The sequence below is a fragment of the Ascochyta rabiei genome, chromosome 4 (genome assembly GCF_004011695.2).
Source record: "Ascochyta rabiei chromosome 4, complete sequence".
In the NCBI taxonomy this organism is placed as follows: domain Eukaryota; kingdom Fungi; phylum Ascomycota; class Dothideomycetes; order Pleosporales; family Didymellaceae; genus Ascochyta; species Ascochyta rabiei.
Genome location: NC_082408.1, coordinates 529,001 through 548,835, shown reverse-complemented (window position 1 = coordinate 548,835; position 19,835 = coordinate 529,001). Strand labels below are relative to the sequence as shown.

The 19,835-nt window shown below is 52.0% G+C and overlaps 8 protein-coding genes across 8 annotated transcripts, besides 5 other annotated features; 2 read left to right on the top strand and 6 right to left on the bottom strand.

Moving 5' to 3' along the window:
• Positions 1–777: part of a mobile genetic element that runs on past the window's edge.
• Positions 96–127: a tandem repeat.
• Positions 620–676: a tandem repeat.
• Positions 778–940: 163 nt separating the features above from the next.
• EKO05_0002597 (uncharacterized protein) lies at positions 941–2,410 on the bottom strand (the record flags this gene model as incomplete). Its single annotated transcript, XM_038945086.1, has 1 exon — positions 941–2,410. The coding sequence occupies one exon, from the start codon at positions 2,408–2,410 to the stop codon at positions 941–943; it is 1,470 nt and encodes a 489-aa protein (XP_038801192.1).
• Positions 1,556–1,610: a tandem repeat.
• A 501-nt stretch (positions 2,411–2,911) lies between the features above and the next one.
• Positions 2,912–3,442, bottom strand: EKO05_0002596 (uncharacterized protein; the record flags this gene model as incomplete). The annotated part of the gene is made up of 1 exon (XM_059635949.1): positions 2,912–3,442. The coding sequence occupies one exon, from the start codon at positions 3,440–3,442 to the stop codon at positions 2,912–2,914; it is 531 nt and encodes a 176-aa protein (XP_059491932.1).
• Positions 3,443–3,559: 117 nt separating this feature from the next.
• Positions 3,560–5,919, top strand: EKO05_0002595 (Glutamate carboxypeptidase II; the record flags this gene model as incomplete). The annotated part of the gene is made up of 2 exons (XM_038938064.2): positions 3,560–4,427; positions 4,475–5,919. The coding sequence occupies 2 exons, from the start codon at positions 3,560–3,562 to the stop codon at positions 5,917–5,919; spliced, it is 2,313 nt and encodes a 770-aa protein (XP_038801191.2).
• Positions 5,920–10,968: 5,049 nt separating this feature from the next.
• EKO05_0002594 (uncharacterized protein) lies at positions 10,969–11,410 on the top strand (the record flags this gene model as incomplete). The annotated part of the gene is made up of 3 exons (XM_038937677.1): positions 10,969–11,031; positions 11,084–11,241; positions 11,314–11,410. The coding sequence occupies 3 exons, from the start codon at positions 10,969–10,971 to the stop codon at positions 11,408–11,410; spliced, it is 318 nt and encodes a 105-aa protein (XP_038801189.1).
• A 307-nt stretch (positions 11,411–11,717) lies between these two features.
• EKO05_0002593 (uncharacterized protein) lies at positions 11,718–11,924 on the bottom strand (the record flags this gene model as incomplete). The annotated part of the gene is made up of 1 exon (XM_059635948.1): positions 11,718–11,924. The coding sequence occupies one exon, from the start codon at positions 11,922–11,924 to the stop codon at positions 11,718–11,720; it is 207 nt and encodes a 68-aa protein (XP_059491931.1).
• A 900-nt stretch (positions 11,925–12,824) lies between these two features.
• On the bottom strand, positions 12,825–13,388 carry EKO05_0002592 (uncharacterized protein; the record flags this gene model as incomplete). Its single annotated transcript, XM_059635947.1, has 1 exon — positions 12,825–13,388. The coding sequence occupies one exon, from the start codon at positions 13,386–13,388 to the stop codon at positions 12,825–12,827; it is 564 nt and encodes a 187-aa protein (XP_059491930.1).
• Positions 13,389–16,892: 3,504 nt separating this feature from the next.
• Positions 16,893–17,291, bottom strand: EKO05_0002591 (uncharacterized protein; the record flags this gene model as incomplete). Its single annotated transcript, XM_059635946.1, has 1 exon — positions 16,893–17,291. One exon carries the CDS (start codon positions 17,289–17,291, stop codon positions 16,893–16,895), a length of 399 nt encoding a protein of 132 aa, XP_059491929.1.
• Positions 17,292–19,422: 2,131 nt separating this feature from the next.
• On the bottom strand, positions 19,423–19,680 carry EKO05_0002590 (uncharacterized protein; the record flags this gene model as incomplete). The annotated part of the gene is made up of 1 exon (XM_059635945.1): positions 19,423–19,680. The coding sequence occupies one exon, from the start codon at positions 19,678–19,680 to the stop codon at positions 19,423–19,425; it is 258 nt and encodes an 85-aa protein (XP_059491928.1).
• A 90-nt stretch (positions 19,681–19,770) lies between these two features.
• Positions 19,771–19,812: a tandem repeat.
• Positions 19,813–19,835: the final 23 nt, after the last annotated feature.

Genomic DNA, 19,835 nt, shown 5'->3' with positions numbered 1-19,835 from the left:
GTAAGGAGGTAAAAAAGATAAGATAATTAATCTACTATATCTTAGTTAAGGCCTTACTTCTCTAATATAAGGTAAATAGCCTTAAAAAGATTATAAAGAAGTAGAAGAAGTATAAAAAGAAGAATAAAGCCTTAGATTTATAGCAGCAAAAGGAGTACTATAGTAGTGCTATTTTCTAGTTACTAAGGAAGATTAAAGAAGCACGCTTCTATAAAAGGATAAAAAAGTAAGAAGAGAAGGAGGAAGCACTTAGAAAAGTAACTAATAAGGATTTAGTAGCTGCTAAGAAGCTAGTTAAGGAGAAGAAGAAGGAAGAGAAGCGTATAGTAAGAGAGGTAGCTAAGGAAAGGTATAAGAAGGAGAAGGCTAATACAGTAGATTAGAAGGCTAAACAGAAGGCTAAAAAGCAGTATTAATAATAAGAGTGTAATACTAAAAAAGCTATATAATTACCTTAAAAGGGTAAAAGGAAAGCTTTATAAGTAACCTAGCTAAAAAAGTGTTAAAAATATGCTTTTAGAGATAATATTAGTAGACGTAGTCCCCTATTGCTGCCTCTAGCTGCCTTAACTATTACTACCTACTATAGCTGCAACGTTAACCTTCTAACAAAATTTAGATAGTATATCTTTTTTATAAGTAATTAATTAATACTATATTATAAAATCTTATAATAACAGCTATTATAGATGGCTTAACAACCTTATTTTTGTAAGCTGCTTAGGTTGTTGGGGTGCGCGTCACGCGAATCTGCGCGTTACGCGCACGGACACGGTAAGGTTGGGCTTCTACGATCTTCTTGGTGCTTTCCAGCACAGATCACGCCTTGGCACCTTGATGCGGCCAACGAGAGCGCTCGTCAAATTCGAATATTCCCAACTGATCCAGTACTCCCCATCTATCATCGTCAAAGCGCATTCAATGCGACCTCGTTTTAGCCTCAACAGTTACACTCCTCGACCCATGGAGCACGACACATGGTACAGGTTGCCTGCCTTCCACTCCCCACACACTGCGCCGCCCAAGCATCAGCACACTCTTTATGCACATTCTGTCCACAGCTGTCCTTGCACCACTGAAGCATTTCCCCCTCCTCCATGTCCTCCTTGCAGATCGGGCAGGGTGACGATGTAGCTTGGCGATGTACATGGACTGACGTGCAATTCGAGAGGCCTCCACAAGCGCAGGAGTCGTCCCAGTCAGCCCTGCACACTGGGCAGTCCGGTTTCCAGTTTGTTGCGGAGCACTGCGCGCGCCAATCGTTGAAACAGGATTTGTGAATGGTGCGGCCGCAGGATGATGTGCACCAGATCAGCTCCGAAGCAGCGTAGGCGGAGAGAGGTCCGCCGGAGTAGCAGATTGGGCATTCCTCTGAAAGAGACAGACGACGTGCGTGCGCGGTATTATATCGGGGGACCGGAGCTAGAACTGGAGCTGGAGATGAACGGGTCGCGGCTGTTGCTGTCTGGGCCAAAGCTGGCAAGACGGGCGCTCCAAGTGAGATGTGACGGCGGATGGGACCGAACATCAGAGGGGGTAGAGGGCGGAAGGCGTCGTCCGAGTCCGAGTCTGAGTCCCAGTCAAAGGCCACTCCGGAGTCGGAGTCGGAGGGGGGAGACGCATAGGGTGCCGAGGAGAGGGATGTCGGCATTGATCTACCCTGGGATGAGGGGCGCGAGGGATCAGTGGAGTTCCTCCTATGATCAAATGTACCGACTGGGGCGGCGGATGTTGTGCTTGGTGCTCTCGACAAGTGGAGGGAAGATATCTCTGCTGTGGGCACGCGCGCATGCAAGGGAGCTATGTCTACAGCTGGTAGCAGAGATTGCAGTCTCTGAAGGCGGCGCATGGCGGTGGTGATCGTTTCTTGCATGGTCAAAATGCTTCTCTCCAGGGTTTCCGCTTCAGACTGCAGTGCAGAAAGCGAAGGACTGGGGGGAGACGAAATCGGAGGCAATGGATTTCCACTGCGTGTGCCTGATGTGCGGTCAGGTCGACCAATCGCAGTAGTGCTTGGTGTACCCGTACTGCTTTGTGTGTCTGTAGTAGTCCGTCGCGCTGACGATGTAAGGCGGCGGACTGCGTCCTCGATCGCTTGCGACCATTTCTTCACCATGTCATCCGCTTGGCCTTGGTGATTCTTAAGACAAAGTCCACAACGAGCCAGACGCTCAAGGTGAGGACGCAGGAGGGTGATGTCAAGCGGTCGGCGGGAGAGCTCGGTAATGATGTTGTCGAAAATGTTCAAATTGGTTGTGCTGATGGGGTTATGACACTTGCGGCCCTTGGACGGAGCAAGGCCGACGCACCGACCGTCACCTTGAAGATCAAGTACATGTTGAGGCTCCCACTGATGGTCCAAGGTGGAGATGGATGCATGACTAATAGTACGAGGAGATATGAAGGACATTGTGAGTGTGTAGCAGTGTGTTGATGACGCTACGTATGGACGTGGGTTCCTAATTTATGTGCTCAAATGCTACATCGACGCCCTCACCCCACGCGGTCTCAGATATCTCAGCCATGGCCAAGACCTGAGAGCGACTGGGAGTTCATGTGCGGAGGCTGTGCACGGGAACAAAAGGCGGCCTCAGGACAGAAAACATGGTTGACGATATCAGGAGCAGGTCGCTCGCGAGTCGCTGCCTGCCTAAGCCACGATAACCAATGTGTGATGACATGGAAGATTATGCGTAAACTGCGAGCGGCAGGGCTGTTGCGGCGTAGTCGAGTAACCACAGGTACGTTGTGACATGCTGATCATCCTTCGGCGCTGTGCCCACACCCCAGACGTTTCGTGGCGTTCTCGACTGGCCCAGGAACGGCCCGAGCTATGCTGTGCCACAGGCGCAGCGCGAATCAGGCATTAGGCACTAAAGGCGAGGCAGCGGAAGTCGCAAAACATCGTTGTCTAAGAAGCAAAAAATATCATGTGAAGAGGAATGACATGTCTCTTAGACAGACAGTCAACGAGAAAGGACAAGGATGGTAGCAAACAAGCGATGACAGGAGCGTATGACGGCGTGAAACATTTTGACATGCAGGATTGGTGCAGGTGCTGCGAGTGTACGGATGGCAACCAAGGAGAGGAGGGATATAAACCACGAGGCCCCTGAAGAGATCGGAGCGTCCATTGCGATTGCTGCATATCAGTCAAGAGCACATATCGTGTGGCTGATAGAGCCGCAACTGAGCTTGTAGTCCCTGTTTGTTTGAAGTCCCTGTTTGGTCTACTGCGATAACCAGCGAGTTTAAATGATGGCCTCGAGACTACAACGTACTTGATGCAGAAAACGGTGATGGCGATGATGGTGATGGAATTCCTCGTGGTGGATAGATGGAGTCGACGGGGTGAGGGTTGAAGTGGGGCGGCCGATAAGATGTGGAGAGGGCACAGTGACGCCATTACCGACCAAGAGCAGCTCATAGCTCCACCGGACATAAGCTGTCAACCTCGCCCAGCCCGTTCTCTCCTACAAGACGCGTGGGACGGAGTTGCTGTCCCTCTGTTTCCATGCACATGAATTCTGACGCGGGCAATGAAAAGCCCACCGGCGCCATGGCCAACGAGCACACTCCACTGATACAGACGGTCGAGGTGCGGCCATACGTCCGTGACCGCTATCCCCACCATCGCCTGCGCTTCTGGTGCACGAGCATCTTATCCACGCTGGTCCTCGTTGGGGGACTTGTTGCTGTCCTGCTGTTCAGCTTCGATTGGAAGTCTGACAGTGATCTGCCGGCCGTCATCGAGCGCGCGCACTCGCGAAAGATTGCTGAGGATTGGTCGCGCCGCACGAGCTTAGAGTACGACGAGCTACAGACCATCCTGCTAGAGACGCCCAATGCAGAAAAGGCGCGCGAATGGAGCGAGTACTACACCAGTGGGCCGCATCTGGCCGGCAAGAACCTCACGCAGGCGCTATGGACGAAGGAGCGGTGGCAGGAGTTTGGCGTAGAGAGTGCCATTGTCGACTACGACGTCTACATCAACTACCCCAAAGGACATCGTCTGGCGCTGCTTGACAAGGACAGCGTCAAGTTTGAGGCTCGCTTGGAAGAAAACGTGTTGAAGGAGGACAAGGCAAGCCAGTCTGCAGACAGGGTACCGACTTTCCACGGCTACAGCGCCTCTGGCAACGTTACTGGAGGCTACGTCTTTGTCAATTACGCCACATACCAGGACTTCGAGGACCTGAAGGCAGCCAAGATCGACCTTAAAGGCAAGATCGCATTGGCCAAGTACGGCGGCGTCTTCCGCGGCCTGAAGGTCAAGCGTGCCCAAGAGTTTGGCATGATTGGCGTAGTCATGTACAGCGATCCTGGTGACGATGGCGAAGTCACAGAGAAGAACGGCAACAAGACATATCCAGATGGCCCCGCAAGAGAACCAAGCAGTGTTCAGAGGGGCAGTGTGCAATTCCTGAGTAGGTCAAACGCTTGGCCTTCAAACTTTAGTACTTACCTCCTCCAGGCTTCGCACCTGGTGATCCCACAACCCCTGGATACCCATCCAAGCCTGGCGTCCCCCGTCTGCCTGTCGATCACGCTATTCCCTCGATTCCCTCTCTACCCATCTCCTACGAAGATGCATTGCCTCTGCTCAAGGCTCTCAACGGCCACGGCCCCAAAGCGACATCCTTCAGCAAGTCTTGGCACGGTGGTGGTCTTGACTATAAGGGCGTAGAATACAACATCGGTCCCTCTCCGGACGGCCTCACCCTGAATCTCGTCAACGAACAGGAGTATGTCACAACACCATTATGGAACGTGATAGGCGTCATCAACGGCACAATTCCTGACGAAGTTGTTGTACTCGGCAACCACCGTGACGCATGGATTGCTGGAGGTGCTGGAGATCCCAACAGCGGTTCAGCCGCCCTCAACGAGGTAATCAGAAGCTTTGGTCTCGCCCTACAAGCAGGGTGGAAGCCACTCAGAACCATTGTTTTTGCCAGCTGGGACGGCGAGGAATATGGCCTTGTCGGCAGTACCGAATGGGTCGAAGAATACCTCCCCTGGCTTTCCGGCTCTGCAGTCGCCTATCTCAATGTCGATGTTGGCGCTCGTGGTCCCGAGTACAAGCTATCTGCTGCACCACTCCTCAGCAAAGTCGTCCAGGAAGTCTTGCCTCTCGTGAAATCGCCAAACCAGACCGTCACCGGCCAGTCAGTCTTCGACACCTGGGACAAGCACATCTCGACCATGGGCTCGGGCTCTGACTTCACTGCCTTTCAAGACTTCGCCGGCATCCCCTCCATCGACATGGGCTTTGGTTCAGGCCCACAAGATCCTATATACCACTACCACAGCAACTACGACTCGTTTGACTGGATGGCTCGCTTCGGTGATCCAGGCTTCCAGTACCACGCCACCATTGCACGTGTATGGGCGCTCGCAGCCGCAAAGCTTGTTGAAACCCCTATACTACAGCTGAGCGCTGCTGATTATGCAACCGGATTAGACAAGTACATTGCGTCCGTCAAGCAGAAAGCAAAGGTTGCAAACTATGAAGCCGAGGAAAACGTCTTCGCTCCCCTCGACCACGCAGCTGTACATTTCAAATTCGCATCCACGATACAAGATGGCATTGCTGCTCAGCTCCTCGACGACTACTATCATGCAGATATGCCGTGGTGGAAACCGTGGCTGCGCGTCCGCCTGCTACTCGCTATTCGCAACGCAAACACAAAGTACAAGCTCCTTGAGCGTCAGTTCCTGCACGCCGAAGGTCTCGATGACAGACCATGGTTCAAGCACATTGTCTTTGCGCCGGGTAAATGGACAGGGTATGCTGGCGCCACTTTCCCTGGTATCGTGGAAGGTGTGGACGAGGAGGATGACGCAAAAGTGAGGAAGTGGGTCGGCATTGCAGCGAAGATTATCGATGCTGCTGCTGATTTTCTGGAGAAGGAGTAGGATTGCACTTCCGATGTATGGCTGGGACAGGGGATGAAGTTGCATGATGGGCGCTTAGCGAAGTTAATCCCAATACGCATTCAATATGAAAGATGCATTCGTGTGTCAACATTGCTCACAGTATGGCTACTGCAAGTTTTTCCCAGCATACATTGCAAACTCTACTGATAAGCTTTGGCTTTGGCCCCCTCGATCAAGGGCGAACGCTGAACCTGCATAGATCCTAGAAACCTTCACGACGCTTGGAGAAAAGGCTTGCGGCTGCTTTATAGGACGTGAAGGGTTCCAAGATGTCTATATGTCACGGGTGCAGATGGAATGTGTGCGAGGGAGGAAACGATGCCATATTGTACAACTATGAAACACGCCCGCAGACATTTGGCAGAAGCGTACACAGTGCGAGGGGCGTGGACGGGGAGTTCTCCTTCATCTCAAGTCTTGCAAGCAAAAGAGCGTGATGATGAGCATTGGGAAAGATTGGTTCAGCTTGGATTCGATCAGCAAACGAAACCCCAGCATGGCACACGAGAAAGTGATATGAGGAGGCAGAAAATATTGTACGTTATTCTACAAACGCGTCAGACATCACGCCCTGAGGCAGCCATCTCGTCGCCAAGCGCTGGTCGTCTTCTCCCCTTGCTCCCATCCCACCTCCAGCTTCTCCCAGTCAAACACTCGCCTTACCAAAAGACAGGACTTCTTTCACTCGGCTGTCTGTGCGTAAGTGCCTCAAGCCACTTCCTCTTCCACTGGCTATCAACGCGATCCCTCTCCAACCCGTCCATCTCGCTCGGCAGCTGATCGAGCTTGATACACCGCCATGCGAGCTCCAATTTCTCGCTGTTCAGGTCCTGCTCATCCTCTTCAACCTGCGTTGTGAGTGAGTCCAACTCCTCCGTCGAGCTCACGCCCAGCAGCTCCATGGCAATGATACCCAGAGAGCGGCCTTACAGCGGTGGTAGGATAAGATGCTTAAGCACTGCTGCTTGGTGGTGGAAAGCGCGGAGGGTTGTGGCGGTGAGCAAGATGCGGAGTTTGGTGCTACAGAGGAGGGAAATGACGTGGATTTGGTCGTTGGTGAGGTGGACCCCACGCGGAACGGAAGGAGAGGATCTGGTGGTAGTGGTGGACATGATGAGCCGTGTTTTCGAGAAGTGTGGTCTGTAAGTTGTGGAGACTTGGGGTGTTCTGAAAAAGTGATTTCTGGCTGAGAGCATGGTGTGTGTAAATGTGTGTCAGTGAACAAGTGGGCATGGACATTGAGCCAGGCTGCTTTAGGATGAGCAGCCACAGCAGCAAAGTGGGATGGATTACTCCTCACCGCTGATACTAATATGTGAACCTGCATTTAATAATGAAGAGAATTTGATTACAGCTGGCTCACACGAAGAGAAGAAAAATATTGTGGGATTGAGACTAGTGAAGCAGCCTCGAAGTAAAGATCGATCTTTCTAGCAGCTACAGACTCTGTCTCTAGACCCCTCCATCATGCTCTCCCACCATGGACCTATGCCTTGAATAGCTCCAGATCGATATATGCCAGTAACTCACTCGCCCTCCAGCAACTGACAATAGTCGATCCCACTGCCATACGAGCTTCTTCGGGAGTCCTTATATCCTCTGCTGAGCCAATTATGAATTATGTATCATGTGTCGGTGACAATTTATTCGGATGAGAACACCAAGGGGGGAAGCTCCTGTCTCAGATCATATCAGCATTCACTCAAAAGCGATCAAAACCAAGGTAGCTGGACGATTAGGTACTCCGAAGCTTGAAAGTCTTCATACCTGGTCAGGACGGTTAGATCGCGCGAGCGCGTGAAACCAAAAATGACAGTAAAAATGTGTAGTAACGAGTGATCATCACAGCATGTTGTGTGGAGAAAAGAGGTGACTTGCCACGGATGAAAACGATGCCAGGGAATATGCACTGACAGCGGTGCGAGCGGTTGAGAAAGTATTCGCGTGATCTGGTAAACTCAGAGTGTTAGCAAAGCTCAGCAGAAATGAAGCGGGCCTGTAGCAGTTTAGGATACCAAAAAGCAGCCGTTGTACACCCTCAGTTGTCCTCATGCTGGCGAGATCGTGTAATAGGGAGCACGTACCAGATACATAGGGAGCTGATGGGCTCTCCCGACAGTGACTTGACATGATCCTGGTCTTCTACTGTTGTGGCCTGAGCAATGGCTCTCGAGCTTCAGACAGTGTAAAAGCAAGACCAAGCTTTATCGTAGGTGAATTCGAAGCTGCTGTAATGGCAGTTGGCAACGAAAATAGAGAGTTCATCTTGGTAGATATAGCTGAGCGCCTGAGGGGCCAAAGAAATAGGAGCCGGGACAAAAATATTTGAGGGGTTTTTCCTTAGTTTTCTTGTTTGCGGCGGATGGAAGTTGGGGAAGAAAAATGGACTAAGGGCAAACAGGTCCGAATAGGCCCGTGCGAGCACTGTTGTGATAAAGGTCGGGGACGGTGGCAGGGGCTCCAGTTCATCGTGCCCCGTGATGTTTCTGTAGCCTCTTAGAAGCCGTCGTATGTGGGTCTTACCACAGTGAGCCAGCTTGAGCCCGGGAGCAGGTCCAACGCATGGGAAAATAAAGTGATAGTATCTTTCGGTCCCTTCAGGGCTACCTCGGACGAGGAAGAGCAGCTGCTTATGCGTTGATCTCACTTGTGCCAGCACTCATCTCCTCGAAGATTCTTTGTTCCCAACACCAAGGGAAAAGATCTAGTTCTTCGAACTCATGTGCGTCAGAGGTGTTGTGTTGAACATACACTCTAAGAAAGTCGGTGTTGTGACTGTCCCCGATACTCAGCCAGCCGCAGTATCGGTCATCTTAGAAACCTTTTTTTGCTTCATGCATTCCTAACCATGTACTCCCAGAAGCTCAAGAAGCTGGTATGTGGTCGGTCCTACTAATTCTGTTATACTCTCTAACCTTTGTGCAGATCCGCGAACACTTTACATTTGTCACGACCCTTCCCCTCCGAGAGGCCTTTGCTCCACCAGTGCTCGACCATTCCGCTGTTCTTGCACCATAGAAAGACGTGTTCGCCGTAGTTGTTACCCACCGTATGGATAAAATGTCGCTAGCCTCACTCGCAGCGCCACAAAGATTGAGAATGGAGACCTGGTCAAGCATTGCGTTGCTAAGTCGTCCTGGACTGTAGTCTTCAAGAATTGCAGCCATACCCCCGGATCGGAGTAGATGTGTTCGCGCTGCGAAAGAGAGCTCAGAATTGCGCGTCAGGGAGTCATCGAGCAAGCAAACCTGAGTGCGCCAGCTGCTCTCGGAACAGATACGGGTGATTACGTCCACGCGATGATCTGGACCGCAAACGCAGAGAGAGGAGTGTGCAAATTATGCCACAAAAAAGAGTACATCAGGTTCAGCGAAGTGAGAAGCATTTGCTCGATAATTCGTGACCGCAATATAGTTCATTGACTGTCTTTATCGTAGATTGCTTGTCTTCACGCTTTGAAATTGTACTGATGGCATTCTTGATTTGTACATCTCGCTTGGAGTTCTACGACTGTCCACTCTCAATCAACTCTCCAGCGAATTCTCTTACCGTTCATGTGTGAAAGAGCTCGGGACTAATGCCGGGGGGTCTTCGGATGGAGGGAAATCTGTCTTTGGTCACCATTGAGCATGGGGACTAACGCGAAAACGCTTGGCACATGCTACATAAACAACGCCCTCGGTCCATCCCACTCTCTTCTCTTCAACCAGACGACCGATTGGCTACCGGCGTCGAGCTCGAACACTGATTTGATCAGCGTGGAGAGGGAGGGTTAACTGCCTTTCAACAACTTAATTTTTACAGACAGGCTTTGAGTCACTGAGCTTGCTCATACTCCAAGGCCACAGTGACTCTGGTATCTGCACTGCCTCCAGATTGTCGCGACCTTTTTCATTGATCTGTTTGATTTGTCGAACACTTGAGGAAGAAGCTCTCACTGCTTCACGTCTTCCACGGTTCGAACTGATAAAACCTGAGCTTGAGATGGCTGTGTACTGGCACGTTCAATTACTAACACAACACAAGCTCGAAAGACCCCACAGCCTTGACTTGGTGTGCGAACAACGTTCACGTGGGCTGGAACTTTTTCGGACCTATATTTGGATCTCTCTGTGATGAGCCTTGGCCTAAGATAGCAGCCAGGTCATAACAGTCTGAGTCACGAATGACCAATGACGGTGATGAAGTGGGTCAACGCGTGCGTGTCCCAGCTCAAGGTGATGTTTTGGTTCCTGTCACCTGTAAGTCTGCATCAACAACACCTACGTCCAATATACACGTACCCAAGAGATTGGAAGCTTCAAGATATCTTCAGAGCCAGAGGACAACTTCATCTGAAACAGCATCCACTTCCACAACGGCTCCGTCATATAGATTCCCGTGCTTGGCTGTGGCTGCACTACCATTTGAGGAGGTACCACAGGTTGGAGAGGGCCCCAGCGAGGAAAAACCCAAGCCACGTAAAATCTCCATGTACCTGATAAATTGAAAGATTGAGCATCGTTACCAGTGAGCTAAAAACTCCCTCCAAACTGACCACTCTCAAATCTGTGAGCGTGCAAGCACTTCCTTGAACCCGTGCTAGTTGTGGACGGAGCGATCAGTCGCCTTCACATTTGCGTGCAAAATTGGCTGTAGATGTTGTGTCATAACCCCAGATCCTTCTTCAATGCAACTTGCTCAAGTATTTGTATCGATGCACCGTGATTGTGACTTCATTGCTGTATGTGCTTGGTCCCTGTGCTTTGTGCTATAATCTCTAAGAGTCCTTCCAGGTCATCAAGAGTATTGCCTGACTTTGATATCTACTCAATCCACGCAACGGCCCAGGGTTCTACTAGCGCGAACTCGAGGTGACCGTGAAAGATACTGGGTCAGTACGGGACCGTTCAACTGTAGCTCACGAGCCCGCTGTAGTTCCCTCACCCACACCCTTATTCCCGACTCGTACGTTCCCACCCATTGAATCCTCCAAGACCCCTACTCACACTGCCAGTATCTCAAACAAAGCAATCAACTACCTCCAAAATGGCCTCCGCATACAAAGATGCGATCCGCATCAAGGACCAGATCGAGTTCAACCACAAACTTGTAAGTTTCCCGCTCAATAACGCCCTGCTCACTCATACTGATGTCCGCAAAGCTCAAGCAAGACCATGCTGCCTACGCCGGCGTTGAGAAGGAGGCCGCGGCCGACAATTTCCCCAACGCCGACGTAGTTCTCCGACAGATCAAGCAAGACATCGAGGACAAGCTGGCGGAGATCAAGACCAACGAGGAGGAGCTTCAGGAAGCTTTGAGGTGAGTGAACGATGACGTAGTCGTCAGAGGGCGTTGTGAAAAGTGCTTAAAATATATACTAACTACCTGTAGTCGACAAGATTGGTGGGACCGTGTGTCGTGGTGGCGCCTCAGTCTTCCGGAGGATCTCTCCGAGTACGAGGCTGCGGTGGAGGAAATCGGAGAGTAGGGTGTGCAGTGGAGAGTTGGGTGGCTTGTTAGAATAGCTGTATGAATATCACACGATCATAACTTCAGCATTTCATGTCACTTTGTGCTGTGAACTCACGCAGTGCCATTGTATCTAGCATGCAGAGCAGTTATTGATTTCGGTACCTGTGGGTAGCTGATGAAACTTTCCTGCGCTCCTGCGCCCATCAGCACGATGTATATGTATCCGCGGACCCTGTCAGCCTACATGAGCATGCTCTTGCCTTGTCCTTGTCCTCAACTCCAAACTTCGAGACTTTCCAGCCCATAGTTACGACGTATGGCATTTAGCATGATTCGTGCGACGCCATGATTTCCCTCTCGTGAGCCATCTCACTACCGTCTGAGCCGGGGTAGTGTGCTGTCATAGGTTGTGTACTCATCGCCGTATCTGCTCTTTCAGATAGCATAAACGTCGTTTTGGAAAGCGCAGGTATGGTGGGCCGTGGCCAGGGTATCGTGCTCGTGTCCGTGTGCTCAGGTTGCACGACCATGTCCGTTGCGAAAGGGCCCGAATTGCGAAGCGGTGGTCTGAGGCTACTGAGCGCCTTGAGGGATTCCTAGCATCTGCTTTAGTCAAAGTCTCTCAAATCTGATCTGTGAGTCTTACTGTTGCGATGGCGAACCTCAGGAAAGGGACGCATCCACGGACTTTAAAGGCGCCGCAATGCGTGCGGAAGAATTCGCGTCCCTGCGGTGATTCCGTCACACTTCAGGCGATCATCGTTCCGAACATCGAGAGTTGTCAGGCACGGCTGCTCCAGCACCACCATAATCGCCATGTCTTGTCTTTTATCTTCTAGGGGTGTAATGAGGGGTCTTGAGGTTGATCGTAAGATGTGTTCATCGGTGGTGTCAAGATGCAGGCTTGCGAGCTTCGTAAGTGATGCGGATTGTGTTTGTCGAAATGTTTGCTGATCGGAACGTAGGCGAATGGAAAGCGAGTGGCATCGTTCGAGAAAGCTGAAGTAGCTTGAGATTATCTGAGGGCTCTTAGCACCTGTCCATGTAGACACAGGTGAGCAGCCGACCCATCGTCAAGGGGGCCCTCCTCTCGGCTGTACCCCCAAGGCCGCATGATAGACAGCACCTTGTAGATCAGCCCCTCACCAATACCAGTGCTGCTCGCCACATAGGACTCTGCAACCACACCGGGTGGATATGAAAGCTTCACCACGAAGGCCACTGTCTGCCACTCGGCCCGGGAGTGTAATCAGAACGCCGGTCGTCCAAGGCGAACAAGGCTGCGGCTTGTTCCAAGGCTTCGAAAGCGCCTGCAGTCCTGTCGGAGCTTGTGGGTTGATCTTGTGCGCTCAAGGAAGTGGTCGAGAGGGGATAGCAAAGGCCAGTCCGGTCCAAACTGGACTCCGGTTGGATCGAAGACCCACCAACCGTCAGAGACCAGGTGGATCGCAAAGGCGCAGTGCGAGAAGTGCCAATAGGCAGGCGGAGCAATCTTGATCTCCAAGATCTCGACGATGGGACCACCGAGCGCTAGAAACGTGTAAGCAAACTCGTCTTTGTCCCGGGTGACTGAACAAAATCTCACTACTGCACCACCCTTCCTCGAGTAATGTCTCCCACCAGGCCGAGAGCTTGACCAAGCTGATCTCACACTTGAGCTGAAAGACGTTCAACATCTCCCACCACCAAAGCTCCGAGGCTGTCATGCCAAATAGAGGCGCCCAAGGCCGGACGGTGGACGGCGGCGGTATCTGCTTGCAGAATTGTTTCAGGCCGTCTTGCATTCTGCAGCAAGCCTGGATGAAATCAGAGAACCATGTCTCGTCAGGCATATGAGCAGTGCAGAAGCTACCACCCCAACCAAGTTGCTTGTTGTTGCCGTCGTACAGAACCGCACAGACGCGGCAGCGGGCGCCAGATTGAATGAGAAGGAGGGCGTGAGCGGGCTGATATTTCAGGTAGGAAAATAGAGGGTGTGACTCGAAGGAAGCCATATCGTGAAGGTATGACTAGTAGCAGCTTGGTGTTGTATAGCGCTGGTATCAAGTTCGACAACAGCTCTGATAACGCCAAGCCTGCACCAAGTTGACCCCTGCACTATCTGCTCTTCACCATCTAAACCTCTGCACTACCTCAAAGCGTCGAGACGCTGCATATTTCTTCTCTGCGATCTCCATTGCCGTACGGTCTCAGACGAACCTCTGTCCCAGACGGAGCACTTGCGTGAATCAGCCCGCTCACTGCAACGACCTAGCATCTCAGCCCAACAGAAACAAACACTTTCGGGAACAGTAGCAATCGCAAAGGCTGCAGTCGAAGTCCAGGACTTGTACCCATGGGCCTTTTCGAAGCAAACTCGACTTCCCATCTTCAGAGACGAGCTCGCCCTTCCAAGTCGCAAGAGTGACCATCGCGGCAACTGAACCGCGGCAACTGAACAGCCGAAGCCGACACCACGAATGCGACGACCTAGATCCTCAACAAGTCGAGAACATACGAGCCTACAAAGCACCCATCTTGAAGACGTACACCGGTCGCGGCAACTCAAGAATCGCTGCCAGCGACTGTGTCAGTCATGCATGGCAAGATCAGTCCGGAGCAGGAGAGGGCCCAAAACAGTGCGTGAGACATGACAGGAGGGCGAGAAGGTAAGGCAGGACGTACAAAGCAACAGAAAGCAAAAATGCAGTAATGAGGCAGCTTGGAAAGGTGTGTGGAAAACGTTGATTGCATGACGCAGAGTGGGTTTTGAAGACCATGCGAGCAGACCCTATCCACAACACCAAAACGAGGAAAAAGATATGGCAAACACACTGTCGAGGGCGTAAAGAAGCTGTCCTGGAATTTTCAGGGGTGATGTCCTGAAGCGAATGAGGTTGCGAAGATAGGAGACTCTGATGAGATGCGTCGACGGCATGGCCGATGGAGGACAAGGAAGATTGGGAAGATGAGCAGACGACTAGCAGTGGTAAAGCACCGCCGCTAAGACCCTCAGAGGTTCATACTGCAAGAGCTTACCTTGCGCTGCTACATGTTCGCTTATTTGTGCCGTTGCTTTGACCGTACTTACTGTCAACCTGCACAGCCAGCGACGACATGTGGGATGAACCACTTCCTAGGCGGATTGCTGAACAGCCTGAATGATCATTCGAGATGAAGGTTCATCTCAGCGGAGCAGAGACGTGTAGTTCCCTTGAGCGCGACGGGGAGGGAATAAGGAGTCAGGGAAGACAAAATGAAAGCTAACGAGACCAGAACCAACAGTAGCTTACCACGTCCCTCCGACTGCTCTCATCTCGCCCACGGCTCGCTTACCTCCTCACTTCCCCTCTAGACACCGACCGCACACTTCCTTACCCAACGACCTACGCCCTCCATCTCTCGAACAACGATCCCGCGCCCGACAACGCACACCCTCGCTTCGCCGCCCAACGCGTGTAACACAGACATACACGGCGCGGAGACGTTCGTAGACAAGTCCCTGCCCCACAACCACATCGCTCCCAGGGCCTGCGCAAGGATAGGAAAGTGCGGCTGCTTCAGCGGAAAGCCCTGAGTTCTAGGGTTTCCGTATAGGGCTTGGCGTGTATCTGAACACTTTTCTGACTGTAGTCGCAGCTTGTGGGCCGAAAGCTTGGTCATGAAGATGTGTGAAGCTGGGCAGAGATGCCGTGAGAGGAGAAGAAGGAGTGGCGCAAGGAAAGAGAGTACGAGGTACAGCAGAAGGAGTAAACGGAAGGTTGAGCATTAAGGAGAAACAAAGAGGCAGCATGGCTGCGAGTTGTTGAATGAGAAACCAAGGATGCACTGCGCGCCATGGGCGACTGGAGAGTTGGAATCGAGAGGGTTGGAAAACAATCAGGAGCCGACTGTACGCTATCGTTGAGGTTGTAAAGAGAGGGGGCTTAGGAAATATTTCAAACAATGAATGGACGAGTAGGACGTACGTTGAAGCTCTGATAAGGGGATGGAGGCGTGACGAATGAGTGGGAAGGGGAGGAACAGACAAAAGGGGAAGGTGGCGACGATGTGGGAAGGGGCAATACACATCGGAAATGCACGTGGAGGTGTGTCAGAGGAAGCAAAACGGCTAGAAGACAGGAAGGGAAAGAGCACATGCGCCACTATCTGAGCAACGAAGGGATCTCGTTTAAGTCTCGAGCGCATAGCAGTGGTCAGTGAGAGGAGGTTAGCAGTCAAACATCTTGTTACATCATTTCAAAGCATGTCGTAACCATGTCGTCGCCTCCTCACGCCGCCGTCAACCCGTGCTTTGGCGGTGCAGCAGCGACTGGGTAAGCTCCTAGTGACGAGTATGACGCTTCAAGCTACTGCGTGTGGCTACCCACGAACTGCTCCTGGATCTCTGACCTACCTGTGCATATTACCAGGTTAATGATTTGCGCGTATCGTAGGAGCTGACACATGTGTCTCCTCAAAAGGGACTGGATCACAGCAGCCGGTCTAAGTGTCATGCATCTGCGTGAAGACTGCGGCCTCCTCTGGCTTGAACTCAGCGCATGATGTAGCTTTCGACATTACAGCTGTAGCATCAGCTTCTGTACTGAAGCCTCGAGGTCTTCGGCGCAGTCTTTTCTGGAAGGAATGCAAGGCCTTCAGAGCCGCCTTAACTCCGATGACTGCCGCTGCTTGTGGTGCCGTTCTCCACGCACCGGTCAAGATTCGTGATGCACTCCTTTGTCTGCAGTCTTGCAGTTCGCTGCAAGCTTGTTTGCCCTGCGGTTGAGTGTAACATTCGCAGCAACACAAGCAAACACACAGAGCGCATTCGTAGCTCCTGCATCAAGAGGTCTGGCGCCACATTGCTGTCCGCGTTGGCGGGCGGTCTGTGCTCGACCAGGTGGAGGGCGAGTGTGTGATACTGTCAAGCTCCACTACCTTTGCTGACCCTGACGGCAGCAACATCACCCACCGCTCGCAATTTTTGCTTCGGGCAACCCCTTCGGAGCTCTTCAAACGGCGTATCTGGACTATTTTCAGCACCGCATACGCGCCTCCGGAGGACATCATCTCCTTTTAGGTTGCCAGAAGGCGAGGGCATGCCGCAGCTTGCGAGCTTCAGCTCAAGCCTCGTCAGCGACGAAGAGCCGGGAAAAAAGCAATGGAGACACAGCAGGCTATCACAGTAAGAACTGCTGGCTTTAGGAATCTCAGGTATGTCTGAACTTCCACTCGTCGCCCAGGGTCGCGTCTGCTTTGGACGAGCTTGAATAGCTTCGAGGCCATGGCGCATCACCACAACTGTCCACGCGTATCAGGCTGCGATGAAAGACCCAGCACATCCTAGAGATCCCATCAACATCCTTGACGAAGATGCTGAAGAGCGCGCTTGAAGGTTGTAGACTTCATGTTTGCTGACCTGTGTTCGTCAGTTTGCTTCACGCACTGACCACCAACACCAGCCACTACGAGGCCTTCGTCAGAGCAGCCGCCATGAGATCCATTGTGGACTGAATGTGTGAAGTCGTCCTTCATGTTCAGTCGACCTCCTCGAAACCGGCGCAAGGCACTTGTCGTCGCCTTCGGAGCATCACCAGACGTAAGCTGTTCGGCCCAAGAGCTGCATCGTAGCCAACATCGCCGCCGACGGCATGATCACCTTCAGGGCCATGACTGCCTGCCTGGGCTACGCCACCGTGACCAGCACGCTCCGTCCATCCACCGCAGCTACTCATGCTGAACCATCCTGGACAGCAGACGGACCATAGCCTTTGCCGGACGTAACCGGACGCCTTCTCTTTTTTGTCGACGAAACGAAAAGAAACGATTTCGGGTTCATGCGTCGGACGCCGACAACTTCTCATACCCCACAGGCGATGACGCTCGGCTTTGATCAGTCGCCGCCATGTCTTCCTTGGCATCCTTCGCAAGGGCATAAGGAGGCTTCCTCACTCGCCTGAGACCATCTTTCCATACTTCCACGGAAGCGAGTAAGTTCAAAAAGCTTTGAAATCATTCCCATGAGCCACCCAGTCCAGAAAATCGACGTTTCTTTCTCTATTTCTTCGCCAAAAAGACGCAAAGTATTTTTCATGTCTGCCTCTGCCTCTGCCTCCGGCCTGGAGGCATTCTATGTCTCAAAAAGACGAAAACGTTTTTCCATGTGGCGCTGTTGGGACTGTGGGTCGCTGAGGCAGAAGAAGATGGCATGGGGGTGGGGTGGCTTTCGCATACAACACGTTCCATCTCCAGGCCTAGTTCTGTCCTCAAACTCTGGGCACCGTATTCCTGCTGCGGTCCAGAAGAGTCCGGCCTCGGCCAGTCTTTGTCCATGATGACAGCGACGAACAGGCTACCATCGTGTGGCCAAGTAACGAAGTACAATTCTTTCCAGACCAGATGAGGATATCCCAGAACACCGACCGGATGAAAACCGATCCAAGCGAGCGCGGTAATCAGCAGCACGAGCGGGAGATAGAACTCCAGAATTAGTAACTCGACTTTCAGGAGAATTGCACTGCTCTCAGTCTTCGCCAATCGAAGCTGATCTCGGAAAATTCTAGAGTACAGGACGGCGATGCTGCGGACATACCAATCCTTCGAGGTACTGTCGGAGACTCTGCACTGAAGTTGTCGTTGTTGCTCGACAGAACACACGGCATCGTGCGAGAAGTGAAGGCCTTCTTGTGGCTTCCAGAAAGACTGGTACAAGACTTGGTCGAAGAAGAGTCTCCCAATCCTGAAGAACAATTCAGGCTGATTTTTCAGTCATGCGAGAAGTGGAAACTCTTCTCGCGGCCTCCAGAAAGACTGGTACAAGACTTGCTCGAAGAAGATCCTCCCGATGCTGGAGAACGACTTGGAGTCGATATTTTAACAGCTTTGCCCTTGACATTCCCTGGCTGCTGCCAATCTAGCAAAGCTGTATGCCACTTGAGCCACTGTCCGGGTACGGCCGTGGATTGAAGTTCGACCTTGTTCCTTCAGCGATTTGGCACCCCACGCTGCCATGTCATCGCACCACCAAGAGTTGCCGAGCTCTTAAGCATAGGTCGCAGGAGCGACTTCATCTTCGATCTTTTGCTCGGGGAACGCGTTACTGAGACTGCATATCCGAATTGTGTCGCTTGGAGGGTAGATTCCAGCCTGATCGAAACGTATCTCATTCTCTTCCGAGGAAAAAAAAAAGATGCTCGAACACGACCTGTGATGAGGGAAGGTAACGGCAAGAAGGTGCGCGTGACGAACTGACACTGTTGCTATATAAGATCAATGGTGAGCCGGTTTGTCTACTCGACATAGGCAACGCACTGACTTCGAGTGAAGCAGATACCATGTTTTTATCAATTGGATGTACATGCCGGCGTCATACTCTTGATCGGTGATACTTACGTTCGTAATGCAGCATCTAGCTCAGGTCCGAAAAGTCAAGCGGTGGCTTGTGCGGCGCCATCTAGCGTCCACCAGGGTCGCAACGAGGTGAGTATCAAACAGGAATGGTGTGACTTATGATGCTGACAACTGTGGTGACAGCCTATGACATGATGGATTCGCTCGAATCCGTGATATGCCGGCGTCAACACCGACGATTTTGTCTGTCAATGAGATTGTCCTCAGCAACGAAGACACCAGAGGTACGTGAGTCGCCGTGAGAGCGGTGGCCGCCTAAAACGACCCGTCACACAGTACTAAAAGCTGTAAAAAACTTTCTGGCCATGGTGATGCAAGAGCGTTGGCCATATGGGTGCGGTGCTACACGGGTGAGACGCTAGTGGCCTTGCGAAGCTGCTGGAAGGCGTCCATGGCGACAAATGGTCGATAAGGGGTCCGAGTATCCTCTTGCTAACCTGCTTTTGTTTGGGTATAGGTTTTCTCGACCTGTTGATGTTACTCGGACAATGGAGTGCTTTCATTGCGTCGGCCTGTCGCAAGTCAGTTTAAGGGCTTGGCGAGGAAGATGAAGAGCAGTGCAGATATGCGGAGGCTGGTACAGACAGCATCGGATAACGGCGCTGTTGACCGAAAGAGCAGTGATACATACGAGGGAGAGGTCGCGGTCGGTCAAAGCTACGGGCTGGAGTTGGGGAAGTTGGTGAAGCTGACTTGAACATTCTCAGTCTGCACAATGGAGGCGCCGGCGCCCAAGCCGCTCAGTGCTTCCCTGTATGAAGCCATCACGGACTTGCGACATCGCCAGCATATATTGAGGCTCCTCTGCATTGGCGGGAGATACATTGTTGGAGAATGGGGTGTCCGTCGAATAAGTATTGTGACCACATGCCGTTGAAGCTGTTGGTCCTTCGCAACAGGTGTGCTTTCGGACATGGAAGGCCAAGTTGATTACGCCAATCAAGTAGTCTGGATGAACCTTTGCGATGACTCGCGAAGGGGCAAAGAAAGAGCTGTAAGTGCTGCGTGAAGGTGTGGGGGTAGAGGATGTGGGGAGGGTGAGGCTGAACGCGAAAGCATGTGGTTTCGCG